At 33.3% G+C, this 22,931-nt stretch overlaps 6 protein-coding genes across 9 annotated transcripts; 2 read left to right on the top strand and 4 right to left on the bottom strand.

The window, feature by feature from the left end:
- The first annotated feature begins 207 nt into the window (after nucleotides 1-207).
- On the top strand, nucleotides 208-7,156 carry LOC143183085 (uncharacterized). The gene is made up of 12 exons (XM_076384495.1): nucleotides 208-628; nucleotides 781-1,042; nucleotides 3,110-3,323; nucleotides 3,389-3,622; nucleotides 3,716-3,847; nucleotides 3,923-4,122; nucleotides 4,201-4,324; nucleotides 4,393-4,499; nucleotides 5,428-5,606; nucleotides 5,666-6,126; nucleotides 6,198-6,950; nucleotides 7,021-7,156. Exons 1-12 carry the CDS (start codon nucleotides 481-483, stop codon nucleotides 7,138-7,140), a joined length of 2,934 nt encoding a protein of 977 aa, XP_076240610.1. The 5' UTR covers nucleotides 208-480; the 3' UTR covers nucleotides 7,141-7,156.
- Nucleotides 1,026-2,897, bottom strand: LOC143183092 (uncharacterized). Its single transcript, XM_076384508.1, has 7 exons — nucleotides 2,749-2,897; nucleotides 2,385-2,628; nucleotides 2,106-2,301; nucleotides 1,899-2,026; nucleotides 1,630-1,812; nucleotides 1,396-1,565; nucleotides 1,026-1,325 (listed from the first exon to the last, which is right to left on the bottom strand). Exons 1-7 carry the CDS (start codon nucleotides 2,760-2,762, stop codon nucleotides 1,193-1,195), a joined length of 1,068 nt encoding a protein of 355 aa, XP_076240623.1. The 5' UTR covers nucleotides 2,763-2,897; the 3' UTR covers nucleotides 1,026-1,192.
- LOC143183089 (peroxisomal N(1)-acetyl-spermine/spermidine oxidase) lies at nucleotides 7,131-9,479 on the bottom strand. Its single transcript, XM_076384504.1, has 9 exons — nucleotides 9,275-9,479; nucleotides 8,934-9,189; nucleotides 8,645-8,858; nucleotides 8,323-8,559; nucleotides 8,126-8,257; nucleotides 7,855-8,057; nucleotides 7,652-7,772; nucleotides 7,424-7,590; nucleotides 7,131-7,364 (listed from the first exon to the last, which is right to left on the bottom strand). Exons 1-8 carry the CDS (start codon nucleotides 9,477-9,479, stop codon nucleotides 7,453-7,455), a joined length of 1,506 nt encoding a protein of 501 aa, XP_076240619.1. The 3' UTR covers nucleotides 7,131-7,364; nucleotides 7,424-7,452.
- A 1,343-nt stretch (nucleotides 9,480-10,822) lies between these two features.
- Nucleotides 10,823-12,989, top strand: LOC143182821 (serine protease snk). The gene is made up of 4 exons (XM_076384072.1): nucleotides 10,823-11,260; nucleotides 11,341-11,620; nucleotides 11,694-11,941; nucleotides 12,109-12,989. The coding sequence occupies exons 1-4, from the start codon at nucleotides 11,206-11,208 to the stop codon at nucleotides 12,450-12,452; spliced, it is 927 nt and encodes a 308-aa protein (XP_076240187.1). The 5' UTR covers nucleotides 10,823-11,205; the 3' UTR covers nucleotides 12,453-12,989.
- On the bottom strand, nucleotides 12,818-14,813 carry LOC143182820 (palmitoyltransferase ZDHHC16A). 2 transcript variants are annotated; one of them, XM_076384070.1, is made up of 6 exons: nucleotides 14,336-14,813; nucleotides 14,114-14,261; nucleotides 13,672-13,981; nucleotides 13,396-13,586; nucleotides 13,027-13,337; nucleotides 12,818-12,955 (listed from the first exon to the last, which is right to left on the bottom strand). In XM_076384070.1, the coding sequence occupies exons 1-6, from the start codon at nucleotides 14,380-14,382 to the stop codon at nucleotides 12,865-12,867; spliced, it is 1,098 nt and encodes a 365-aa protein (XP_076240185.1). In that variant the 5' UTR covers nucleotides 14,383-14,813; the 3' UTR covers nucleotides 12,818-12,864. The 2 variants fall into 2 exon arrangements, with proteins under 2 accessions (XP_076240185.1, XP_076240186.1); XM_076384071.1 differs by lacking the exon at nucleotides 14,336-14,813 and having other exon boundaries at nucleotides 13,672-13,988; nucleotides 14,114-14,248.
- A 177-nt stretch (nucleotides 14,814-14,990) lies between these two features.
- Nucleotides 14,991-21,688, bottom strand: LOC143182822 (A-type potassium channel modulatory protein KCNIP2). Of its 3 annotated transcripts, XM_076384074.1 has the most exons (6): nucleotides 21,358-21,688; nucleotides 21,145-21,288; nucleotides 18,123-18,350; nucleotides 17,588-17,658; nucleotides 17,286-17,504; nucleotides 17,020-17,159 (listed from the first exon to the last, which is right to left on the bottom strand). In XM_076384074.1, the coding sequence occupies exons 2-6, from the start codon at nucleotides 21,155-21,157 to the stop codon at nucleotides 17,049-17,051; spliced, it is 642 nt and encodes a 213-aa protein (XP_076240189.1). In that variant the 5' UTR covers nucleotides 21,158-21,288; nucleotides 21,358-21,688; the 3' UTR covers nucleotides 17,020-17,048. The 3 variants fall into 3 exon arrangements, with proteins under 3 accessions (XP_076240191.1, XP_076240190.1, XP_076240189.1); XM_076384076.1 differs by having other exon boundaries at nucleotides 14,991-17,159; nucleotides 18,123-18,317; nucleotides 21,145-21,687; XM_076384075.1 differs by lacking the exon at nucleotides 21,145-21,288 and having other exon boundaries at nucleotides 14,993-17,159; nucleotides 18,123-18,317; nucleotides 21,358-21,687.
- Nucleotides 21,689-22,931: the final 1,243 nt, after the last annotated feature.

The raw sequence follows: 22,931 nt of genomic DNA, 5'->3' as shown, positions 1-22,931 counted from the left end.
AATTATTTAAAATTATGTAGATCAGAGATTCACATTTAATCTCTATTTAACATGCTTACATTTTTTATTTAATTTTATTTAAAATTTTGAATTTTAGATGCCGCGTGATGCGTAATGTTCTTTTGCAATGACATCTATGATATTAGAATAGGATGAAAAGCTATGTATTAAAACAAAAAAATTTAACTTAAAAAAACTCTTTTTATCAGTTTACTGTCAATATTTATTATAAATTATAAACGTTAATGTCGATGAAGTATTAGATTAATTCATACGCAACGTTAACGTTCAAGACGGAAATTTATTCATAACCATAACCGTCCAAAATTGTTTATAATACTTCCTGGAACTGATAACGCCGAGAGGCTCAGTAATCTGCATGTGATAAAGATTTCGGTATATCAAATTACAAATCTATTCCATACTTTATTTGTGATTATATGAATAGAAAACTTGGTTATTTAAGTGTGAAACAAAACAATGGTTAACAAATCACAAATAGTAATTATTGGGGCTGGAGCTGCAGGAATCGCTGCAGCAGCTAGATTGTTAGAAAGGGGTTTAGAAAATATAATAATTCTGGAAGGGAAAGATCGAATTGGAGGGAGAATACATACTGTAAAATTTGGTGAGTAAAAATGAACATGAATGTCTTTCATGAAGCAATATTTTATAAAAGTTACCATTTTATAATAGCTGATTGAAATAGTGTAAAAGATTTTTATTCTGTCTGTGTAACATAATAGAATATTGTTAAAAACATTATTTCTGTATCTTTAGCTGATAATGTGGTAGAATTAGGAGCACAATGGGTTCATGGTGAACGTGGTAATATTGTATTTGATCTTGCTTCTCCATATAAACTATTAGATTCGTCTAGATGCTTTAACGATTTTAGTGGACACATTTTCATCACTGCAAAAGGTGAAGTGATGACAAAAACAGAAGCTACAGAAACATTAAAAATATATTATGATATTTCTGAACAGATGTCAGATGATATAAATAATGCAAGATCATATGGAGAATATTTTATTAACAAGTAAGTACATGATAAGATTAATTAAAAATAATTATTTATTATTATGTTAATAAATATAGAATCATATGTGTATAAATTTTATACAATGAACAATGTTAGTGTTATATATAAAAAATTCTTTAATTTGGCTGGTGTGCATATGATAAAATATTATCTTGAGTATTTTTGTAGCAGAATATTTCCCACAAATTCATCAATATTGCTTTCCTTAAACCATGCTTGTAATGTTGGATGCAAATTTGCTCTCATAACTGTGTAAATTTCTTTATCAGGAACTATACATCTAATAAATTAAATATTTTTTAAATTAGAAATAACAAATAGGAATAGTAACATTTTATGGAAAAACATACCTTACACGATAATTTGTGCAATGATTTTTCACATATTCATATCGTAACAAAGAATATATATACTTTAAGTATTTTATGTCTAATTTACTTTGATCTTCAACATACATATCCATAGGATTATTTATTCTTTTTATATAATCCTCTGTTAAAATGGGTATGATAAAGTTCACCTGCAAATAACTAATTTGTGTATTCTCCAATTTGTTTAGTTAAAAGCACAGAGAAGTAGATTACCTGTCTAAAACAATCATCTATAAACTCTTCTGCTCTACTATACACATAATTTTCTTGTTCTTGAAGTATCAGCACACCAATTCTAGGCTGTTGAGACCTAAATACTTTTGCTATATATTTTGCTGTTTCTAAACCATCTTCAGCAAATGTTAGCATAACAATACAACCATACATTTTTTTGGTCTGTGAAAAATATAAATAAGCTTTTTTTTTATTTTATGATACATAAAAACTTGCAAATGATATTTGTAATAAATGCTGTAGAGTACCTTTTGTAAGTTATCTTGAGAAATTGGTTTAGCATCAATTTTTCCCTTTTGTACTTCTTGTATTACCTCTATAGGAGTTAAAACTAGTGGTGCTCTTGGAATTGTTTTTGCTCTTAATATGGCACATTCTATGTAAACATTACAAATTCTTATTATTAACATAAAAAATATAAATAGTAGTATATTTTACAACAATTATTAAAATACCATTTACTGTAGTGTTTAGTGAAATTGCATCAATTAAATCAGAAATGTTGTCTTTTATCTGATTAATTATGTCTAATCGATGCATTTTTTGCAAGGCATTTAAAATCTTGTCTATAGTTGCTTCACCTTGTTGCACATAAGCTAATAGCACATAATAAGTTGGATCTTGTAAACCCTTGAAATCATAATCTATGCACTATAAAAGAAAGTAATTAATGCAGTGAATATTACCCATAATATTTTTGATAATAAATCTAAAGATATTTTATGTATACATACACGTATTTGTTCCATTGTTAAGCCCATGTGTGCTGCAAATTCTTGCCATCCACTGTATATTTTTCCTGTAGCAGTAGAGCTTAATAGTAAACATAATTTTTGTAATGTGGATTTTCCAGTGTGTTCAAATAAATAAGATGCATGAATTCGTGCTGTAGCTCTTTGTATATTTAAAGCTACTGTGTCCAAATTTGGTGGTCCACCAACTTCGTTTCTCAGTTTTTCTAGTTCAGGATCAACATTTCTGAAATTGCAGATATCTTGCACTTTTTTGATAATCAATAGTGTTCTCAATTTCATTCTTTAAATAATTAAACACTTTAATTAGAATTAATGTATAGCACTATTATTAAATTATTCTTACCCTTTAGCAAACATGTTGAACAATATAAACAAACAAAAGAATGCTCAAAACTTTTTTTTTTAGTGTAGTGTTGTACATCCTTTTAAATCATGATGTAACTAAAGGCATATTTTTATAAGTTATATAATTTTAAAATATCGTTCATGGTACTAAAAGTTACTTAAATAAAAATGTGAAATCGTTTTCATATACGTGTATAAACATAATATAGTCTAGTTATAACAAATGTACTATAGTTTCCCCACCCCTATTCATTTCAAGGCTGATGATCCAACTCCATTTAACTTTAGCGCTAAAATTTAAAATTCGACGAATTTCATGTTCGTTACACGTAGGAAATTTATCTATTGAATCTTTTCAGATTTTATCAAATTTTTGAAAAAAATCCATTTACTACTCGCGAGAAAGCGGAGCAATTACTGGATTGGATGCAGAAGTTTGATAATTCAATTCAATGTAGTGACTCATGGTTTGAAGTTTCTGCAAAGGAACTTTCAAAATATTGGACTTGTGAAGGAGATCTTGTGCTTAATTGGAAATACCATGGCTATAAAACAATATTCGATTTACTGTCTGTAGGTATAGTTTTTAATAACTACAATGATATTATTATACAATATTTTATTTTCTTCTCATTTAGCAAAAGGTTTTAAATACTAAAAGTACATCACCTATAATGGAAAGAATAGAATTTAATAAAGGTGTTACTAATATTGACTATTCATCCAGTAATAACATAATTATAAAAACAAATGATGGCTCTAAATATACAGCTTCTTATGTGATATTTACTCCTTCTCTTGGAGTATTAAAAGAGAAACACAATACAATGTTTACACCACCTCTGCCTGATAAAAAACAACATGCAATAAAGGCACTGTAAAAATCTGACATTGTTTGATAATATTTTTCATATTTTTCACTGCATTATATATTTAATTTACAATTGTTTATAATAAAATTTTAGGGTTTAAATATTGGAACTGTGAATAAGATTTTCTTAGAATTCTCAAATAGATGGTGGCCAGAAGATTGTGCTGGTTTTAGTTTAATATGGTCTAGAGAAGATAAAGCAGAATTTCTCAAATCTTATGGACAAGTATGGTTACACTATTTAATATTATACAATACGAATATAAACATAATTTCTATAAATACATTTTATGTGTTTTAGGATTATGAATGGTTATGTGATATTTTTGCATTTATTCCTGTAGACTACCAGCCACGAGTATTATGTGCATGGATTTCTGGTAAACATGCAAAAGAGATAGAGCTGCTTTCTGACAATGATATATCAGATGGACTATATTTATTGTTGGAAATGTTTCTTAGTAAAACATATAACATTTCAAAATTTGATCAAATGCTTAGGTAACAATTTCAACATTGAGAGAAATTTCAGTAATAATCTCATTGTCAGTAGTAATACATCCTCTATTTTCCTTACAGATCATCATGGTATACAGATGAATATTTCCGTGGATGTTATAGTTTCCGAAGCAAAACGACTGAAAAGATGAACGTAGAATCAAAGGATTTAGCAGATCCAATTACGGCAACTGATGGTAAACCAGTACGTATTTAATATAGTTTAATATTCAATACAAAGGAAATAGTACACATTAGATTTTTTAATTATAGATCATACTTTTTGCTGGGGAAGCAACACATGATCATTACTTTTCTACTGTTCATGGAGCAATTGAAACAGGATTCAGAGAAGCAGATAGAATAATACATTTTCAAAGGTAAATTTTAAAATGTTTTACCAAAAAATATGTAGTTATAGTATACAGTACCAATTCTTTTGGTCATTCATCCTAGTTATGAAAAAGGATTATTATCTATAAGTAGTAATTCTGTGGATGATTAAACAACATTTGACTCTGAGGTAAAATCAATTTTTAATCATTGCATGGTTTTAAAGAGTATATTTTATAAGTTTCATCATCCTAATTTATGAGTTACAGTGAATTTGCAACTCATCTATATCATACAATAGTTTTTCTTTGCTTTCTAGTGTTAGGCATAGGAATTATATTTGAAAATAATTTATAGCACAATTCACTATTTCTATTTCATTTTTAATTATTTCTAAATTCGATTTATTTTGAAGAAAAGAATGATTGAAAGACCAATGTATACTAATTTTTATATTAAATCGAGTGTCCTATTGATATTGATTAGCATGCTTTTTCTTAGGCAATTAAAGTCACAGCTCTAACCAGAGCCACATGTGTCTTCATAAAGGATCACGGTAAACTATAGATTTGTTTGTTGTCTTACTACAGTTAAATCAGATCAACTTTTTTATATAAGCATTTATCATTTTTTAAGTGAAAGATATAGGGTGAAAGCGAGGATTTACAAAGTATTACTATATTAAATCTTTAATTTTTTTATTTTATTCTTTTAAGGAAAAGAAAAAAAAATATTTTTGTATTCAATATGTACGTTCAATCGTGCTATATTGTTATTGTTGGTTGTTCTATTGTTTTTTCTTGTTACAAATAATAAATGGTGTTATAGGGAGAATTAAACGAACTTATCTGTCATTATTTTGTTTTTGTCAATTGTGTATACATAGTATTGTGAATATACATGTATTAAAAATTTTTTATAAATATAAGTAAGCAAATCAGACATTAATATAAAATCACGATTCAAATCACATAGAATGTGTGGTTGGTTAAAGCAAGTAATGAACAGTTTTGATAAAATGGGAACAACTGAGAGCAACACAAACCAAATAACAGTAAGAACAAAACTGGTAATAGTAGGTGCAGGCATTGCAGGACTTGCAGCTGCTAAGACATTAGAAGATGCAAATTTTAAAGATTACCTTTTAATTGAGGGTAAGTCAATTTTAAATGTTTAAAAGTAAAAATATTTTCTTATTGAAAAATTGTTTTAGCTCAAAACGAAGTTGGTGGTCGAATTAAATCAATATCATGGAATGGAAGTGTGATAGAAAGTGGTGCTCAATTTTTACATGGCGATCAAAGTCAGTTAGCACAATTGTGTTATGAAAATGACTTACTTTCAGACATTCAGTGTAGAGATGGTCAAGGCATTTTCATTCGTGATAATGGCGTTAAAGTAGATGAGTTTTTGGTGAAAGAGATTGATGATCTTGTACGAAACACTTTAGAAAAACATGAGAATTACGAGGATAGGAGAATCGAAACAAGTTGTGAAAGTATTGGTAAAGTGTTAAAGACTTCTCTCAAAAAACACCTGCAACAAAAAAACGATTCATCAGTGATAAAAAGCATAAAAAAAGAAATTTTTGATTGGAACATTCGATTTCTTGTAATTGATAATTCTTGTTTGAAGTTAGATGAATTATCTACAAAATATTGGGGAAAATTTAAGGTGATTACAAATCACTTATAATGTTCAACGTGTTACTATATTGAAATAATGTGTATAAATATATTTTACAGTATGTTGGTGGTCTGGAACATCTCTCGTTCAAAGCTGGATATAATTCTGTAACTAAACTTATCGCTGATGGATTAAACGAGAAAAATTTATATTTAAATACATCCGTAGATTCGATCCAGTGGCAACAAGTAGTTGATGGTGATCTCGATACTCCTATTATACTAAGGCTCTCTGATAACACTACAGTTTTATCTGACTGTATCATAATTACTTCCTCTCTTGGTTATCTAAAAGAGAATTATAAAAAAATATTCACTCCAGCTTTACCACCACTCTTTAGTCAAACAATTGAAAATCTGGGATTTGGTTTGATTAACAAAATCTTTCTTGATTTTGGCATGCCTTGGTGGGAAGCTAGTACAAGAGGATTTCAGTTTCTATGGAAAGAAACCAAATCAGATATATTTTGTAGCGGTACACTCGCTCAGTGGACCAGAGATCTTACAGGGTTTGACGTTTTACCAGATCATAAGGGTGTGTTACTTGGTTGGGTCGGCGGACAAGGAGCTTACATCGTTGAAACCTTAAATGAACAACAAGTGGCGATTGATTGTGAAAATTTGCTCAAACATTATTTGAAGCATGATAAAATTCCTCCTGTTAAAAGATGTTTACGAACACAGTGGCATGCAAACAAATACATTCGTGGTAGTTACAGTCACATTTCAACGAGATGTGATAATAGTGGAGTAACGCCAGCTGCATTGGCTGAGCCAATCTGGGGAAAAGTAGTAAGAAAACATAGTAGTACGGTAAGAAAATTCATGTGTCTGATTGTGAAGCATAGTGCTTGATTTTAAAACCAGAACTGTTTTATTCTAGGACATACCTATTATTTTGTTTGCGGGCGAAGCAACGCATGAACATTTTTATTCTACAACTCACGGAGCTTATGATACAGGTGTAAAACAGGCACAAGTTTTCTTACGACATCATGTTTAAAAAAAAATTTATCTTTTAATTTTATAAAGATATCTCCAATTACGAGTATGTTCCTTGAACATATGTATCTACACGTGTACGTACGCACAATTTTAGTTTAAAATGGACAGAAAGAATTTTTATATTTGGTACTATAGAATAACACCTGTGATTGCAACCAAGTCAGTTTACAACCATATTCACAGAGTCATATAAACGTAAAACACATCATACATCTTCGACATCTGTAAATATGATTCATAGTAAGTAAAATTTATTTAAATAATTCTTAGTAATTTATTACCGTATTGCATCGATTATCTACGATAAAATTTATGGACTATCTTCAGCTCCAGTATTTTTGCGGTATAAATTTATCAGTCTTTCAGCTTCTCTCCATCCTGCACCGATGGCACCGTGCACTGTAGAGAAATGATGCTTATCGGTGCCTTCTCCGGCAAACAGAATTACCTGAAACACGATGTTAGTTTTTGACTTTATCTTCTCGTAAATAATCTGTCAAGGAACTTACTGGTTTTCCCATTTTCATAATCGGTTCAGATAATTGTGACATGCTCGAGTTCGTCCTTGCTGTTTCCATGCTTAAGTAGCTATACGTACCCCGGAAGTGTTTATTCTGGTGCCATTTACTCCTATCAAGTAACCAGTAAAGTACATTTCGTAATAATAAGATACGAGTTAAAAGAAGAGTCTTCATAGAAAGATGTCAGATACCTTATCATCGCTGTTGGTCTACTGACATTATAATGTTTTGATAGAAATTTGTGTAACACATCCACTGTCTGATTAAAAACTTCATCGTCAGTAAGATCATCCATTAGACGCGCACCCTTTCCGGAAACCCATGTAAGTAGTAAGCGAGGCTTATGTTCAACAACGTAAAATCCCATGGCATAAGGTAACCACATTGTTTTTGGCTAAAAAGAGAGTACAGATCTGTCTGAAAATTGTCATTACATTTATTATATAACTGTAGCGCACATACGTTGCTCTCAAGTTGCTTTCTTTCTTCTTCAGTCCACAAAAGGTTGAAACCCCTGTTCTTCACTTCTCCGTCATTGAACCAAGTGTCGTTAAATGCCAAGATTATTTTACAAGCATTCCCAAATCCTAATCCCTAATAAGCAAGGTGATCATGTGGTTTAAGCTACAATTTTTTTAACAAGCGTTAGCACGCAATACCTTAATATTTCTGACTTTCGATCCTGGTAGTTGAGGATTGAATAAAGTCTCGTATTGTTCTTTGAGTACCCCTAGAGAAACCGTCACAATTACGTGATCCGCTATATATTCTTTCCCATCGAGTGTCATCAATTTGACAGTACCGTCTTCGCTTGAGTAGTCGATCTTCGTCACCTCAACCCCAAGAATCGTTTTATTTAGTACAGGCAACTCCTCTTCTGGATTTGGAAACTTTTTCTAAAATAAAGTGAGAAAATATGTATATTTGATGGACTGTACTACATGGGCATAATTTTATCTTGTAGTATTGATATATAAGAACCATTAGTATATCTAAGATAGTGCCATAGGTGCGTTCTTTCCAGTTAATTGCTTGGTCTCCCTCATTCATTATATACTCCCCATATTGTTTCATTGATATATTGTACCAGGAATCGGCAGGGTCAAGACTGGTCTGCCTCATATTCAAATGCCATAGTAATTGTTCCTGCATTGTTTCATTTACTTCAGGGTATTGTGCAAGATATTCTTTTATCCTAGTAATGCAAAATTGATGTTACAATTGAACATATTGGGAGTGTCATGGTGAAGTAGCTACTCCAAAATTGTACTTGTTTTCAAAACATTCGCCTACAGAACGAGTACAATATTCTCCGGATATCTCATCCCCTGAATCAAGGTATTTCAAATGGAGCGCCGAAATGTTCTTTATTATTATAGGGTCGACTAATTCGCCAGATGAAGTGTACATCTCGTCGTAATAAGGACCTGAGTGATCTGTGATATTCAAAGGAGCAGCCAATTCGTATACAACGTTTCCCTTCTCTCCATGGATCCATTGTGCGCCTAAATCGACCATGTAATCGTCTGTAAGAGATAACAGGTTTATCATCGACGGAAATCTACACATTGAAGGTCTCATTTGCGCTTACAATTTCAATTTCAAACTCACCGAATTTGACCGAGTTCACTCGTCCGCCGATTCTGTTCTCAGCTTCTAAAATCAAAACATTCTCGAAGCCGTTTTCAAGCAGTTTCGACGCAGCCGCGATACCTGAGGCACCGGCGCCGATAATCACAATTCTCGGCGGGATTGCATGATCCACGCAAATCGCCCTAGTAATTATACAAAGAATAAAAATTACGCGATAAAGCATTTTTGCGAAGCCGTGGCGAACTAACACTAACTTTGATCAATTGACAGAATGAACATCTAGTTTTGCTCGATGACCCTTATATATACTTTACGCAATTATTTGCATAGCAATTTGTCTTTGTGAGAGACCAGTACAATTGGTGGTAATACTCTTGGAGCAACAAGTAGCGAGAGATAATGATTTAGGGTAAGACAATTATGTAATTGCTTGAAGGGGGACGAGGAGGGTGAGCTCGCCGCATCTACGACTAAACAAATATTTATCTCAAACATAATCATTATCGACTAGCATGGAAATGTGTTGCAATGTTTAATACAAGTAATATGCTTAAGTTTATATAACTTTAAGCGAGTGCTTTAAATATATCTGTTACTCTGAAGCGCGAATGATCATTAACTATATGATTAGTTACAAAGTTTGAATTCTATATAAGTATCAGAAATATAATTCTTTTTATTGTTACATTTAATAAAAAAAAATGTCATTCAATTTTAAGTTACTTTTTATTTGAACCTGCAAACCGTTTTTACTATGAGAATATAAACAGAATTTAGAAAATTTAATTAAATTTTAGAAGAGAATTAAAAAAGTTGGGAGGAGTATATTGTAACATATGTAAAAGTATGACGTATTTATTTATTATCCTTTTTTATTCGTGTGTATTTGAAAATAATATAAACTGAGATACATAAGTATGATTGTATATTTCGAAAAGGAAAGATTAATAACTCTTCATGTGAAGAAAATTTTAAGACTTGACTTATCTATCGCAGTCACGTAATATAAGAAATAAATAAGGGAAAACCAATCAAACATCTCTTTGAATTTAAATATCTAATGATCCAGTCACTAATGATCGAATCATAAATTCTGCTGATTCCGGAAATTATTGTTAATAAACATGTTTTCCTAATATCATCACTCAGTAATTTTAATTAATAAAAATACAATGAATGATGAGAGCATGGTATAAATGATGACGAAAATATGTATTTTATCTATCTGGTATTTATCAGTAACGGATAAACTTTTTTTGCATTCCGTCTTATACTAAGTACAGACAAAGTTGTGTTGCTTACAATAATGACACCTCGACTTTGTGTTTTTATAATATATTTATTACTTACCGTAACGTTTGTGTCTGCAAAACATTCAGGTTAACTATATTATTTTTGAATTTACACAAGTTTAAATATTATAAATATTATACATGTAATATAAATATTGTTTGAATGGTATCTTTCTTAAATATTATAAATTATGTTTCATTAACATATAAATTGTACATATTACAGTTCTTTTTAAGTACTTATAAATGTAATTAAATTTATTTTTAGGGAAATCAGAGAAAAAAAAGTCAAAATCATCAAAGTTGAGTGAAAACAGCAAAGCTCCAGCTCTTCATGCTATCAGTACTGTAACATTAAGTAAAAATATTAATAATAATCCATTTCTCCAAAATCGTGGTACATTAAGTAAGAATTTTAACAATAATTCATATCTCCAAAATCGTGGTATATTAAGTGAAAATATTAACAATAATCCATTTCTCCAAAATCGTGGTACAATCATAAATACACCCATCTTTTCATCTTCCAATAATGGCAGTAAAATCAAAATTAAAAATGAAAATACACTTCAAACCAATCAAGTACCTGAGGCAATAAATAATGAAAATATTGTTCTCAATAAAAATAATCCATTCTTACGAGGTGCTGTTGAAAGAATGGCATTTGATGAAACAATTACACATGGAATTACAAAATCAAAGTCAGAAATTAGTACGTATTTATACATAAAGTCAATTTTTACTGTTTTGGCATATGAATTATCATATTAATCTATAGTTCTAACATTTTAGAATGTGAAGAATATGAAAGACAGTTTTCAAAAACAATAGAAGTATTGCCATTAATTGGAACAAGTTTAAATGTAGATAATGTAGTTAATGTAATCAGTAAAACATGTACAAATGAAAATCCACTTATTGTTGGTGGTGTAACAGCTGCTCCTGGCGAGTTTCCTCACATGGTTGCATTAGGTGGAAAAACTGAAACAGCAGAATTTAAACTCATATGTGGTGGTACACTCATTGCACCAGAATGGGTACTTACTGCTGCACATTGTACTCCTAAACTAGGGTATTATTTTATGTTCTATAAATTTATATATATTATTTTTAAAAGTGTACATCACTTATATGTAATTTAATAGAAATCTTACAGAGGTTCGTGTAGGTGTTCATGATTTGAGAGATGATCAAAATGGAATCAAAACTACAATTAATAAAATCATACCTCATCCAAGTTATAAACTACCTGAAACATATAATGATATAGCTCTTATAAAATTAAATACTGTTATCAGATTTAATAAACAAATAAGACCCGCTTGTTTGTATCAGCAATATGATACTGATTCTAGCAGAGTTTGGGTTAGTGGCTGGGGTGTCACTGAATATGGTAAGTGTAAAATATTGTTAAATTATATTTACAATTGACACATTATGCAGGAAAGGTATTAATACCGATACCACAGACTGACGTCGTGCCGCGACTTACACATAGTGTGTTAAGATATCATATGTGTACTTTTTAAAAATATATTATAGCATGCCATATGCTTACAGGAAACGAAACCACCAGTAATCAGTTGCAAAAAGCTGAGCTTGATATTATTGACCATCTAATATGTGTTAAGAAATATAGTAATAATGATGTTCTCAGAATTCCATATGGAGTTTTAGCAGGCATGATCTGTGCTGGAGATCGTAATAATTGGAAAAAAGACACGTGTCGAGGAGATTCTGGAGGCCCATTACAGACACTTATTTCTCAAAGTTCATGTCTTTTTCATGTAATAGGTATCACTAGTTTTGGACAAGTTTGTGCAGCTCCTAACATACCAGGAGTATATACCAGAGTTTCGCATTACTTAAATTGGATAGAGGATATTGTTTGGCCAGAAGCTTAATTTGTAATATGAATGTATACTACAATTTGCAAATATAAAAAGGGGATTTATTCTCTGTTTTCAATTGATCTGAATGATTTGAGTATAAGCAGTTTAAAATACATTTAATATTAATATTGTTTAACAATGTACATCAAAGATAATGTTTTTTTAGAAATGTCTTTGTTGATACTATGATCAATACATGTATGTACAAATTCAGCAATTTTGTAGACGTAAAAAAAGGATATTATTTTTACATTAACATTAGATTTTTGAAATATTTTACATCATTCAATATATTTAATATTTGTATGGCAATATATAAGATATTAAACGATCGCAATTTGACTAGAAAGAGTTTAAAATCAACTCAATCATGATTGTAGAAAATAAGTGTAAGTATTGCTATTGATAAGCATAGGAATTACACTCAAGATATCTTTGTATCATGAATGGTTTTCCATGTGAGTCCATCACCATATGGCCCATGATTAGATGGAAACAGAATATGCCACCAACTCCTGTATCAAGAAGAATAAACAATTTTAACAATTCCATTATTATATTAGAAAATAATAGTCTGTTAAGTTACCTTCCAATTATGCCTAAAAATAATTTCCAATTCTGTCTTGGTCCAAAATTGTATGGATTTTGATATATTTTTCCAAGTGCTTTATATTTTTGTGATTCAGTACTGTTTATACGCGCCTCTATGCTTGTTTCTCCTCTACTAATAAGATTCGCGTGCCACCACATTAACGCTCCTAATGCTGCGAAGGTAGCTACGCAAATTAATGCTGCGAAAACTATAAGTCTTCGTCTCCATTCTTTAGCATTTGTATCTGCAGCTTGCTTAGCTATTTCTGCTAATTCTTCTTTACTTAAACGGTCCAGCGACTCAGTCTAAAATAAACAATAAGTGTAATAATTGCATAAAATTTTATTTACTGCAAACCCTTACCACTGGAATTATTTCTGAATTATTAATGCGTACTGGGTGGCCATCTAATTCTGGATCTTGTGCTGGGAAAAATTCTTGATATGCTATTTCAACACCAAATAACATAATAAATAAAATACCAAGTACTGTAAAGGCCATATATTGGAAAAAATGTCTGTGATTATAATGACCAACACAGTTATTCAACCATGCTATTATTTAGGTCAAGAAATATATAAATATTTATAGAAAAATATTTATTGCAAGGAAAACGAATTATTGCATATAAAAGGATACGGCAATGATGGTCCATCTTAAGAATACATTTATTACATACAGAACAGTGATGTGTTCTAGGTGGTTTTGGTTTGATGCACTTTTTACAAATGCTCACAGCCTCAGGAATAAGACCACCTTGCGGTGGGTAACCAGCTGGAATGTTCACGCCCATGTAATAATGAAAACATACATTTACTAGTAACCAATTTCCAACCAATAGGAGGATTATTGTCATCGATGGACTTTTCTCCCACCAATATGGTAGACCAATGTAATATGAAATATACACGATACTCGCAGTTAAAAGGCTTACCATTACTACAAATACCTGTAAACTGACAGGCTTAGTAAATATATTGTGAGCAATATTAAACCTTTTTATATGAAAACTTTAGGTAAATAAGCATTGAAAACTAAATTGTAACATAAATGAAATTAGAAAAATTGTAAAAATAATTACCGGTCCTAAACAGGCAGTGAAATTTTCTACAAACCAAAACATTGGCTCCAAAAGAATATCGCAGATGTAACTCCAATTCAAGAAATCATTATAAAATAAAGATTTTATGATGATTTGAAAACGCCACCATTTTTGTTTTACATTAAGTCTGAAAATAAAGTGTATATTAAAGTTATATGTTCGAAAGAATGAAAACTGTTTTCTGTATTTTTGATGACTTACATAAAGATATTTGGAGCCTTTGTCAATGACCAATTTATTCGCACCATTTTTATTTATATACAGATTTTACTGTGCTGTTATTTAAAGCTTCATTATAATTTAAAAAATAAACCTTTATCTAAGGATACGGCTATTGTTAGTAGCGGGTGGTTAATTGGTTAGGCGGTATATTATACAACATTGTGATGGATTTTATGTTAGAAACTTTATTGCAGTTATTTGACGAGTAACTGTGAACTTTTTTCCTTTGAGAAACATTAGCTTAATATATTCGACTACGTTTATCAAATAGAATTATTGATAACGGTTATTCTAATCAAACTTCAAATAGAAACAAACCATAGGTGTAAGTGTATATTGCATATTATACTATAGCTGGAAGTCGACACTGCAGCGCCACCATTAGCTATTATCAAAAAATTCAAAATTTTCAATTTAAATTGCATTAGTCAAGATTTTCATAGAATTTTAAAATGGAAATTTGTGATAATCTATTTAGAACTTTTGGACTTTGATGTTTCTCAAATGTAAGTAAGATTTTATAGTAAAAATATTTAAGCTAGTTAAGAAAATGGGTTTTAATTAAAATGTGATAGGTATAATATAATTATAGTAGTTTTATTTCATGATAATTTTTTTTTGATAATTCAATAAATTAAAGAATAAATTATCAGTATTAACATTATCTTAAAAGTCGATTACGATATCTTCGGTTCCTAAAATGGAAATTTAAGTTTCCATAAAATAGAAATTTTTCTTTTACAGACAACAATTTTTAGCTATCATCCATAGAAGATAGATACACTGAGACTATTTCAAAAACTTTTCAAGTCGTCGATATATGTATGTATTTTGAATACATACGCAACACAATGTAAAAAAATCGATTCCCCAGACGATTAATAATCGTTTCAATTAAATCATTACTATAATTCAATGCAAAACTAATGAATCGATCTTTTTACACTTACAAACGCGTGAAAACTTTCACCTTTGACGTTAGTCCTTCTTATAATGGTACATTACAAGTTTTTAATAAACTTGGGAAATTCAACAAATTCGATGACATTTGTACGCGTAAAATATCATTTTTAAAATATTTCGAATATGTTCCAACAATTTTTATATTTAGAGGTGTGATAATATATTATACGACAAATAGTAGATGATAGGCAATGATATCGATAATAGGCAACTGTATTAATAACGATAGTTTTAATGTAATATAGTAATAATAAATATAGTAAGGTACGAGAGAATCACACGAGGCGTTGATCTTGCAAGACCACGTTTCTCTTAATTGGTCGAGGATACTACACACTATTATTATTGGATCACTAAACTACTTACTCCATCGTGCATGGGTCATTGAAGATATTACGATACCTCTATTATCTATTTAACAGGCATATGCGAACACCTTAAAACTTTCTAAACTTTTAACAGTCAAGAAGCAAATATCGACTTCACTCTTTTATTTTCTTTCAATGTTCATGAACAAGAAATGCAATTTGAAAATATTGTCGTATTCATTAAGCGATTGTCAAACATTATTCGCATATGCCTAATACCTAACAAACTTCAAATGGGAAAACAGGATTTATTCTTTGCCTATCCAATTCCTTGTTTTCAGAATTCTATATTATTTCAGAATTTTTTGGCAACTTGAAATTCTTGCAGATTTATTTATTGCAAAAGTTCGATCAGTGCGTGTAGCAAGATGTCAAAACGACCCGGACGATGGGCAATAGTCCAAGTTCCTTAAAAATCGTATTAATCGTACTTAACTACCGCAACTCGACGTAAATTTCGCTGCTTTTAATTGGAGAATACTTCAAATTTGAGAAACATCATAAAAGGAATGCTATAGAATATAGAAATTTGAAGTTCGCATTCGTGCAAGATGGTACTTAAAGCGACAATGAGAATTCTTGAAGTTTAACGTCACCATACGTGCAAGTATCTGATTAAGAAACTTCTATCGTTTTTGAAGTTAATCTTGTTGGAGAAGGGTAGTTCAATGTGAATTAGGAAACAAAATTATTTTACTTAAAAAATACAAGCGATTTGTAATTTTAAGAGCGACAGACGTTTCTCACTTATCTGAAATAGTATTGAAACGTAAAATATAATCTCCACTTTAACAAACCGAGAGCCTGAGTTGTTCTCTTCGTATCGATTTCAGTTAACAATTCCGTGATACGTGACAGTCTGACAGTCGATGGGTCACACTGAATTGTTAACTTCGTGTCACTGAAATTTGAATGACGACGATGGATTCTTCGTTCTTTTAAGAGAACATATTTCAATTCTCTACTCTTTCTTAAGCTCACGTTTTCGTCTTATTTACAAAAGGTCATCAGAGTTGATTTACGGACACACGAATATTCAGGGCGACAGTAAGGTATCAATCTTAGCGTTAGAAGTTCGGTAATACTGTTAATTCCATCGTGTTTTTGATAACACGCTTGAAAGACTGGGTAGGTAGGGTAAATACATATTTACAAATAACGTTCGACGAGCTCTGATAGTAATTTCTCTCAAAACTGAATCCCCAAATTTCGTTCGAAAAACTGAGACTTCGATACAACAGGAAATCGAAGTTTTGTAGAAACTACGCGTAGAGCTCGGTCAAACGTCTAGTTACTATCTCTAGGGAGTGAGGAATTTTCGGAGATTGGATAACAAGAGTTACAAAATAATCGTTAAGATCTCATAAGACGGTGTCAAGAGTGTCGAGACTTCGCAGTAGTTGCTCGTCCTTGGAACACCACTGTACCAACTCCTCGATCGTCACCACGCCGTCTTTATTCGCATCCATTAACTAGGAACAGAATGATCTGTCTGTTTATCCAATCGCTCTTTCGACAGAGCCAAGACCTCGATAAATCTTCCATCACCGAAGACGATAGTCAGATTAGATCCACGTTTTCTATTTGGAAATACTCACGTGAAAAATACGATCAACGTGTTCTCGAGCAGCCAAATGCGGTTCGACTATTTGCGGCTGAGTATAACGACCTAACATCTCGTAAATGGAACCAACCACGTCTAACATCTCCTCTTTACTGATCAGCCCATCTCCATCCAGGTCGTAAAGTCCGAACACCCACTGGAGTTTCTCTTCTACCGATCCTCTGGATACTTTCGACAGAATAGTTAAGAATTCCTGAACGAAAAGAAAACGTATGCCTGTAGAACAATATCTTAAAATCAGTAGTGTTGAATCTGTTTTTTGAAAGCAGCTCTTACTTCGAAACTTATTTTTCCAGATGGTTTCCTTTTCATGGTGTTGAAAACATAGTGGGCGTATTGACTGGCATCTGAAAGTGTAAATGTTAAACTTGTATTCGTGTTTATTAAGTTTCTATAGTGCAAAGATCTTCAGTATAATTATGTATTTTAATTTCAATTATAATACAATTTATTTTTGTTTTCAGAGAATACCGATAAAATTGAGACCCATTTCATGCGTATTTTATTTTGGCATACAGAATCCTTTTTTAAAATTTTAGACACCTGTTATCAAACACTTCGTATTATATAAAACGCTAGCCCATATTTGCACAATATGTTATCCCCTTTAAGATCCTACTAAGTCTAGAGATATTCTGGCCTTTTGAATGAGTATCACCTTGCACACAATATAAAATAGTGTGTAACTAAAAAACTAAGCGTTTTCAAACACATATGCACTTAAGTTTTTCATCACCTTCGTGTCTGGAATCTATCTTCTTAAAATATTCTAGCTTGCTTGACACATCCTACATATTAAGAAAATTCTTACCTCCCTGTGGAAAGAACTGCGAGAAAATCTGCTTGAATGCTTCTTCATCAACGAGACCAGTCGGACACTCCTGTTTGAAGCCACGGTAGATCAGCTGTATTTCCTTCCTGGAGAACCTGGTGTTGGCAGCGAGTGTCGCCAGTTCCTCCGGTTTGTGTCTGCCACCGAGAGCAAGGGCACCGGCAGTGGAACCCCCTAAAATGCCCCCGAGTTCTTCAAGTTCGCCCTCTGCAAGTTTGCCAACAGGCACTTCGCTCCTAAGACTGTACCACGCGTTCGAGATACTCCCCTCTCACCTTTGACAAATGCTTTTTCCTCTACTTCAGGCTAAGGGAGGTAGATCTTGTCGCTCCTCTCTCACTAGCAGGCAGGAGAGGAGGCGGCACGAATACTACTTACGGAACAAGGTGCAACGAGCTGAAGAATGTTATTACTTTGCCGGGAGAAGATATGCCGGGTGCCAGAGAGCCCAGCACCGCTGGTCCTCCAGGCAACCTGCCTACACTCCTCTGAGCATAATCGGGGTTCTACAGGAGACAGTGCGCGCGTTGCCAACACGGACAATACCTGGAGATATACAGGTGCATAGACTTGCAGGCGGAGAACTCGTGAGCGAGAGACATCGGGGAGAAGAAGCCCAGGTAAAACGGTCTGATCTGAAGTCGAACTTTAGAGCACGTTACTCGTGAACATGGAGCTTAACGAAGACCGTGTTTTACTTGGGAAAATATAGAGATGCACGATTCCATCATTTGTTATTAAAGATTGACTGTGTCTGATTTGTTGCTTGCACGACGATGGAAAGATGCGTGAAGCGAAAAGACAGAGGGTAAAGTCGCTAAGTAGGAGGACATCCTCGAATTAACGTCCTGTCTTGGTCTCACATACGCTTTCAGCTTACTCCAAAATTTCTTAGCGTCACGGCCGTTTAAACTTGTTTTATACTGAAGCGACGCATCGTTAAGATCGATACTCATTCACAGGAGCCGCTATAAATATAATATAATTACCGACGTCTAAATAAAATTCAAGAGCAAACGAAAGCGTAGCCCAACGCTACAATTTACAGCGAGCTCTAAAGAATAATTGCAATATCTATATATGATTCTAGGAGATGCACCTAGTCAAAGAAGTTGCCTAACGAACGATAATCTACAAAAGTATTCTATGAGAGTTTATAAAGGGTACTCCTTACTCTGCGGTACAACTGAGGAGATGATGATTTCTTGTCTAAAAATATACTAATAATCAAAAGTTTGGAGTAGCTTTATAAATTGAAAGAAGTAGAAATTTTTTTTATTAAACAAAAATGAGCTTATATAGTTACTTAGAATTTGAGAAGTTCATAGTGTTTACTAAATGTCTACCAAATTGAACATAAAATATTTTTGTGTAGGGATATTTTTATTATAATATTATTTAAGTAATAATATAGTTGCATCAAATGAAACTCTACTATCCAATGTACTTTTCAACAGCGATTTCAAACTTTTGGGCGGCTATGAATGGGAAATGAAGTTCTTGTATATAGAAACAGTAGAGACTAGGATAGAAATAAATGTTCAGCTAAGTTTTGGACAAGAAATCACTCTCCCATTGATGATATATACTATGAATTACGAAACACTTTGCATACTACTACGAGTATACAAATACTACGTATTTATGGAAATATGCTACGTGACGATCGCGATATTGATGCCCAGTTAATTACTATTAGACAGCTGCGAATTCTCTGTTTTCACAAATTTAATACTACAATTACTAAAACAATTTTTTAAGAATATTATATTCTCTTTGAATTGATGCTAAAAATTAAATAATTTAAACGTCAATTTGAAACTTGCAATCCTTTTATAAGCATTTATAATAAATATTTTTGTGTCTAGTAACATACATGAACCAAGATGAATAATGAAGAAAAAACATATGTCTCTAACTAAACAATCTTTCCAATCATGATACATAAAAATGAATTCGCTCGTGTCTACCTATCATGCAATTACTCTTTACGCATGCTTCCGTTCATTACAGAAAACGACCAGGCGAACCGTCCAACCGACGTTCTTTCAAACAATACCCACGATCGCCCGTACGCGATGTTTTCATCGATCAAGCAAATAAAATAACCCAATATACGACCCGTGAAAAAGCAACCGGTCACTTCCCGCGCTTTCCATTCTTCCCAGCGCGATTTCTACTCTCCTTGAAAAAAACCGTCAAGCTTGTCATTCGCGTCTAAGGTAGAAGCTTCCCATTGATCGCTGCTAAAATTACAATCGCGAAACTACGTAAGGTAGCAGCAAATATCAACCCCATTAGGCGATTACACGATACTATAGAGAGGAGGCTACAAAAGCTGGACCAGGGATCAATATGCAGGGTGTTTCTTCGAATCTATGGCGAGGCTATAGACGAGTTCAGAACTTAAAGGCAGCCTTTGAATCCCAAACTCGTCTTCGGGGAATATATCTCTGCCACGCGTCACGCTATGTACGGGAGTCTGCGTTCAAAGTGTCTACGTTGGTGGCGAAGGGGTTGCGCAAAGTGGCTTTCAACGAAAATTGCTCTGGCACACCGTCGTCGTTCGAGAGCGTCTGAAGCACGGCCGTGCGCTTTGAAGTTGCTTGTATATACACATTATACATAGACGTGTACGGTCTGCAGTCTGTAATTCCACTAGCAGCTCTGATCCCGGGCATCCGGGGTCACCATGGCAACGGGAGAGCTCCTACCCCGTATCCACCCCACTTTACGGATTTCGCTTACTTTCGGAGCGATTTGTCAATTAACAACCCGCGGATTTGGAGATGCACGAGGTACATAGACGAAAGTAGAAAAGGGGCTACGATAGAGGCAATAGCATCGTCGCCATCGGTCGGTTCCCTAGCGGATTCAACTAACTCCAAGAAAGGGGGCTAACTGTCAGAGGGTGGTAGTCGCAAAGGGAGAGAAATAGGGGACGAGAATAGAAGAGATAGTTCAATTCGTTTTGTTCTTCTCTGTCGAGCGAGTCTCGCACCTTGCCGTTGCATCTTTGGTAGCTGTTTGCACTGACACACCGCCTACGAACGCGCGCTAAACGGGGAGAAGATCGTTCTGGGGCCTGGCCTGTGTCAATCCCTTCGTCTCAAGGAGGATCTCTTTCCACGGCGTATCGACTGGCCTGCACCGATTTACTTGGAGAGGAAACTCGAGCGGCACTACAGTCGCCCTGTACGACTCATCAACTTACTTTTCTCGCGGCTCTTACGTGCCTTCATTTGGCCGTTCCACGGATTCGACGCTGATTCGAAATTGGAACGATCGCTGTCCGCGATACGTGACTCAAGTTCGATCGACTGGAAACGATCGATCTATAGGTTTCTCTTCCGGATGCCTTTGATTGATACAGAACCTTTTATCTCTTGGACCTTCCCGTTTTTCTCTTCTTTCGCTCTATTGCTTCCCTTTCTCTTGGCACGAGAGATTCACCTGTCGCTCGAAACGATCGCGACGCGTGCGAGCTAATTCACCGATCGATGCTTCGCGACGGACTAACGCTACTTCGGCGACTGACTCGGTAACGATGTGCGCGACCCTCAACGTTAATACATTGAAAGACGTGCCACGCAAAAGCACCGAGTTCCCTTGCTCGCGCGCAAGTCCAGGCTCTTTTTCCGAGCGTAATGACAACAAAGCCGGTAGATGGGGATTATTTGAATAAACGATCCTCGTTCGGCTGCCCATCGACGAATTTATTCCACCGCCCACCACCCTACTTTCGACGCTTCTCAGTTTTTTCATTTGACCTCTCCTTGCCTACTTACTTCTCCGATATTGTAATAATTTGCTTGTCGTATCATTTACAACCTGTTCTTTATGACAACACACTGTTTTTCTTTATACACTTGAATTTTACCTTAAGTAATTTATCCATATTTCCTTAAATAATGAAGGTATTCAAACGGTCTGCCTTGTAAATTCATTACAGAAATTCTCCTGATAGAGCACCCTATCAATTAATAATAAAAAGAAATGATTTTCAGCGAAAAATTGATTACATTAATAATTGTTTTCTCTAACACTTTCCAGTATAGAAACATGATGAAATTGTTTTACCTTAAACCAAAGTATAACGAAATCTTTCCGCTACTTCAACAGCACAGAAGGAAGCAAAGACGAACGAATCTAACATCGTACTTTGCTTCCGAAGAACTGATACCATCTGTGTGAAAGAAGACGTTTGAATAGAAGGTCTGTACTTACATCACCGTGAAAATAAAGTTTATTTACAATTCCATTATAGCAGACAAGTGAAACCATCGATAAGAATATCTTTCGAACGTGATACAATTTTAGCCTAAAGCATTTTCGTCTGTAGCGATCAGGGAATGTAAAGCGCCGTGTCTGACCATAAACGACTTTTCTACTGGCAACGTGCGCTGTATATGACGAATGTACTACTTGTTCCCTACGTTACCAATACCAAGTATATCTGTTTCTGTTGCAAATTAATCTAATGCATTTGATAAGAACAATGATATACTAGTGTGTGTGCGTTCCATATATCATTTTCAGCAGTGAACAAATTATTGAAGATTACTATACATATTTTACATCCTAGTTCGACAAATACGCTGTTGAGTAAACACGATTCATATCCTGCTTTCATCGATTGAAACCGAGCCAAACATAGTTCAGAGGGCATACGATTTACCTAATTTATGTTGATCGTCGATAAACGTGCTGTAGCTATGCCAAACATTGTTAGCGAACAACAAGTAGTATCAGACGTTCAATGTACCGCCTGACTAGCACAAAAGAGAA

The sequence above is a fragment of the Calliopsis andreniformis genome, chromosome 9, assembly GCF_051401765.1.
Source record: "Calliopsis andreniformis isolate RMS-2024a chromosome 9, iyCalAndr_principal, whole genome shotgun sequence".
In the NCBI taxonomy this organism is placed as follows: domain Eukaryota; kingdom Metazoa; phylum Arthropoda; class Insecta; order Hymenoptera; family Andrenidae; genus Calliopsis; species Calliopsis andreniformis.
This window is presented reverse-complemented; position numbering and strand designations above follow the sequence as displayed.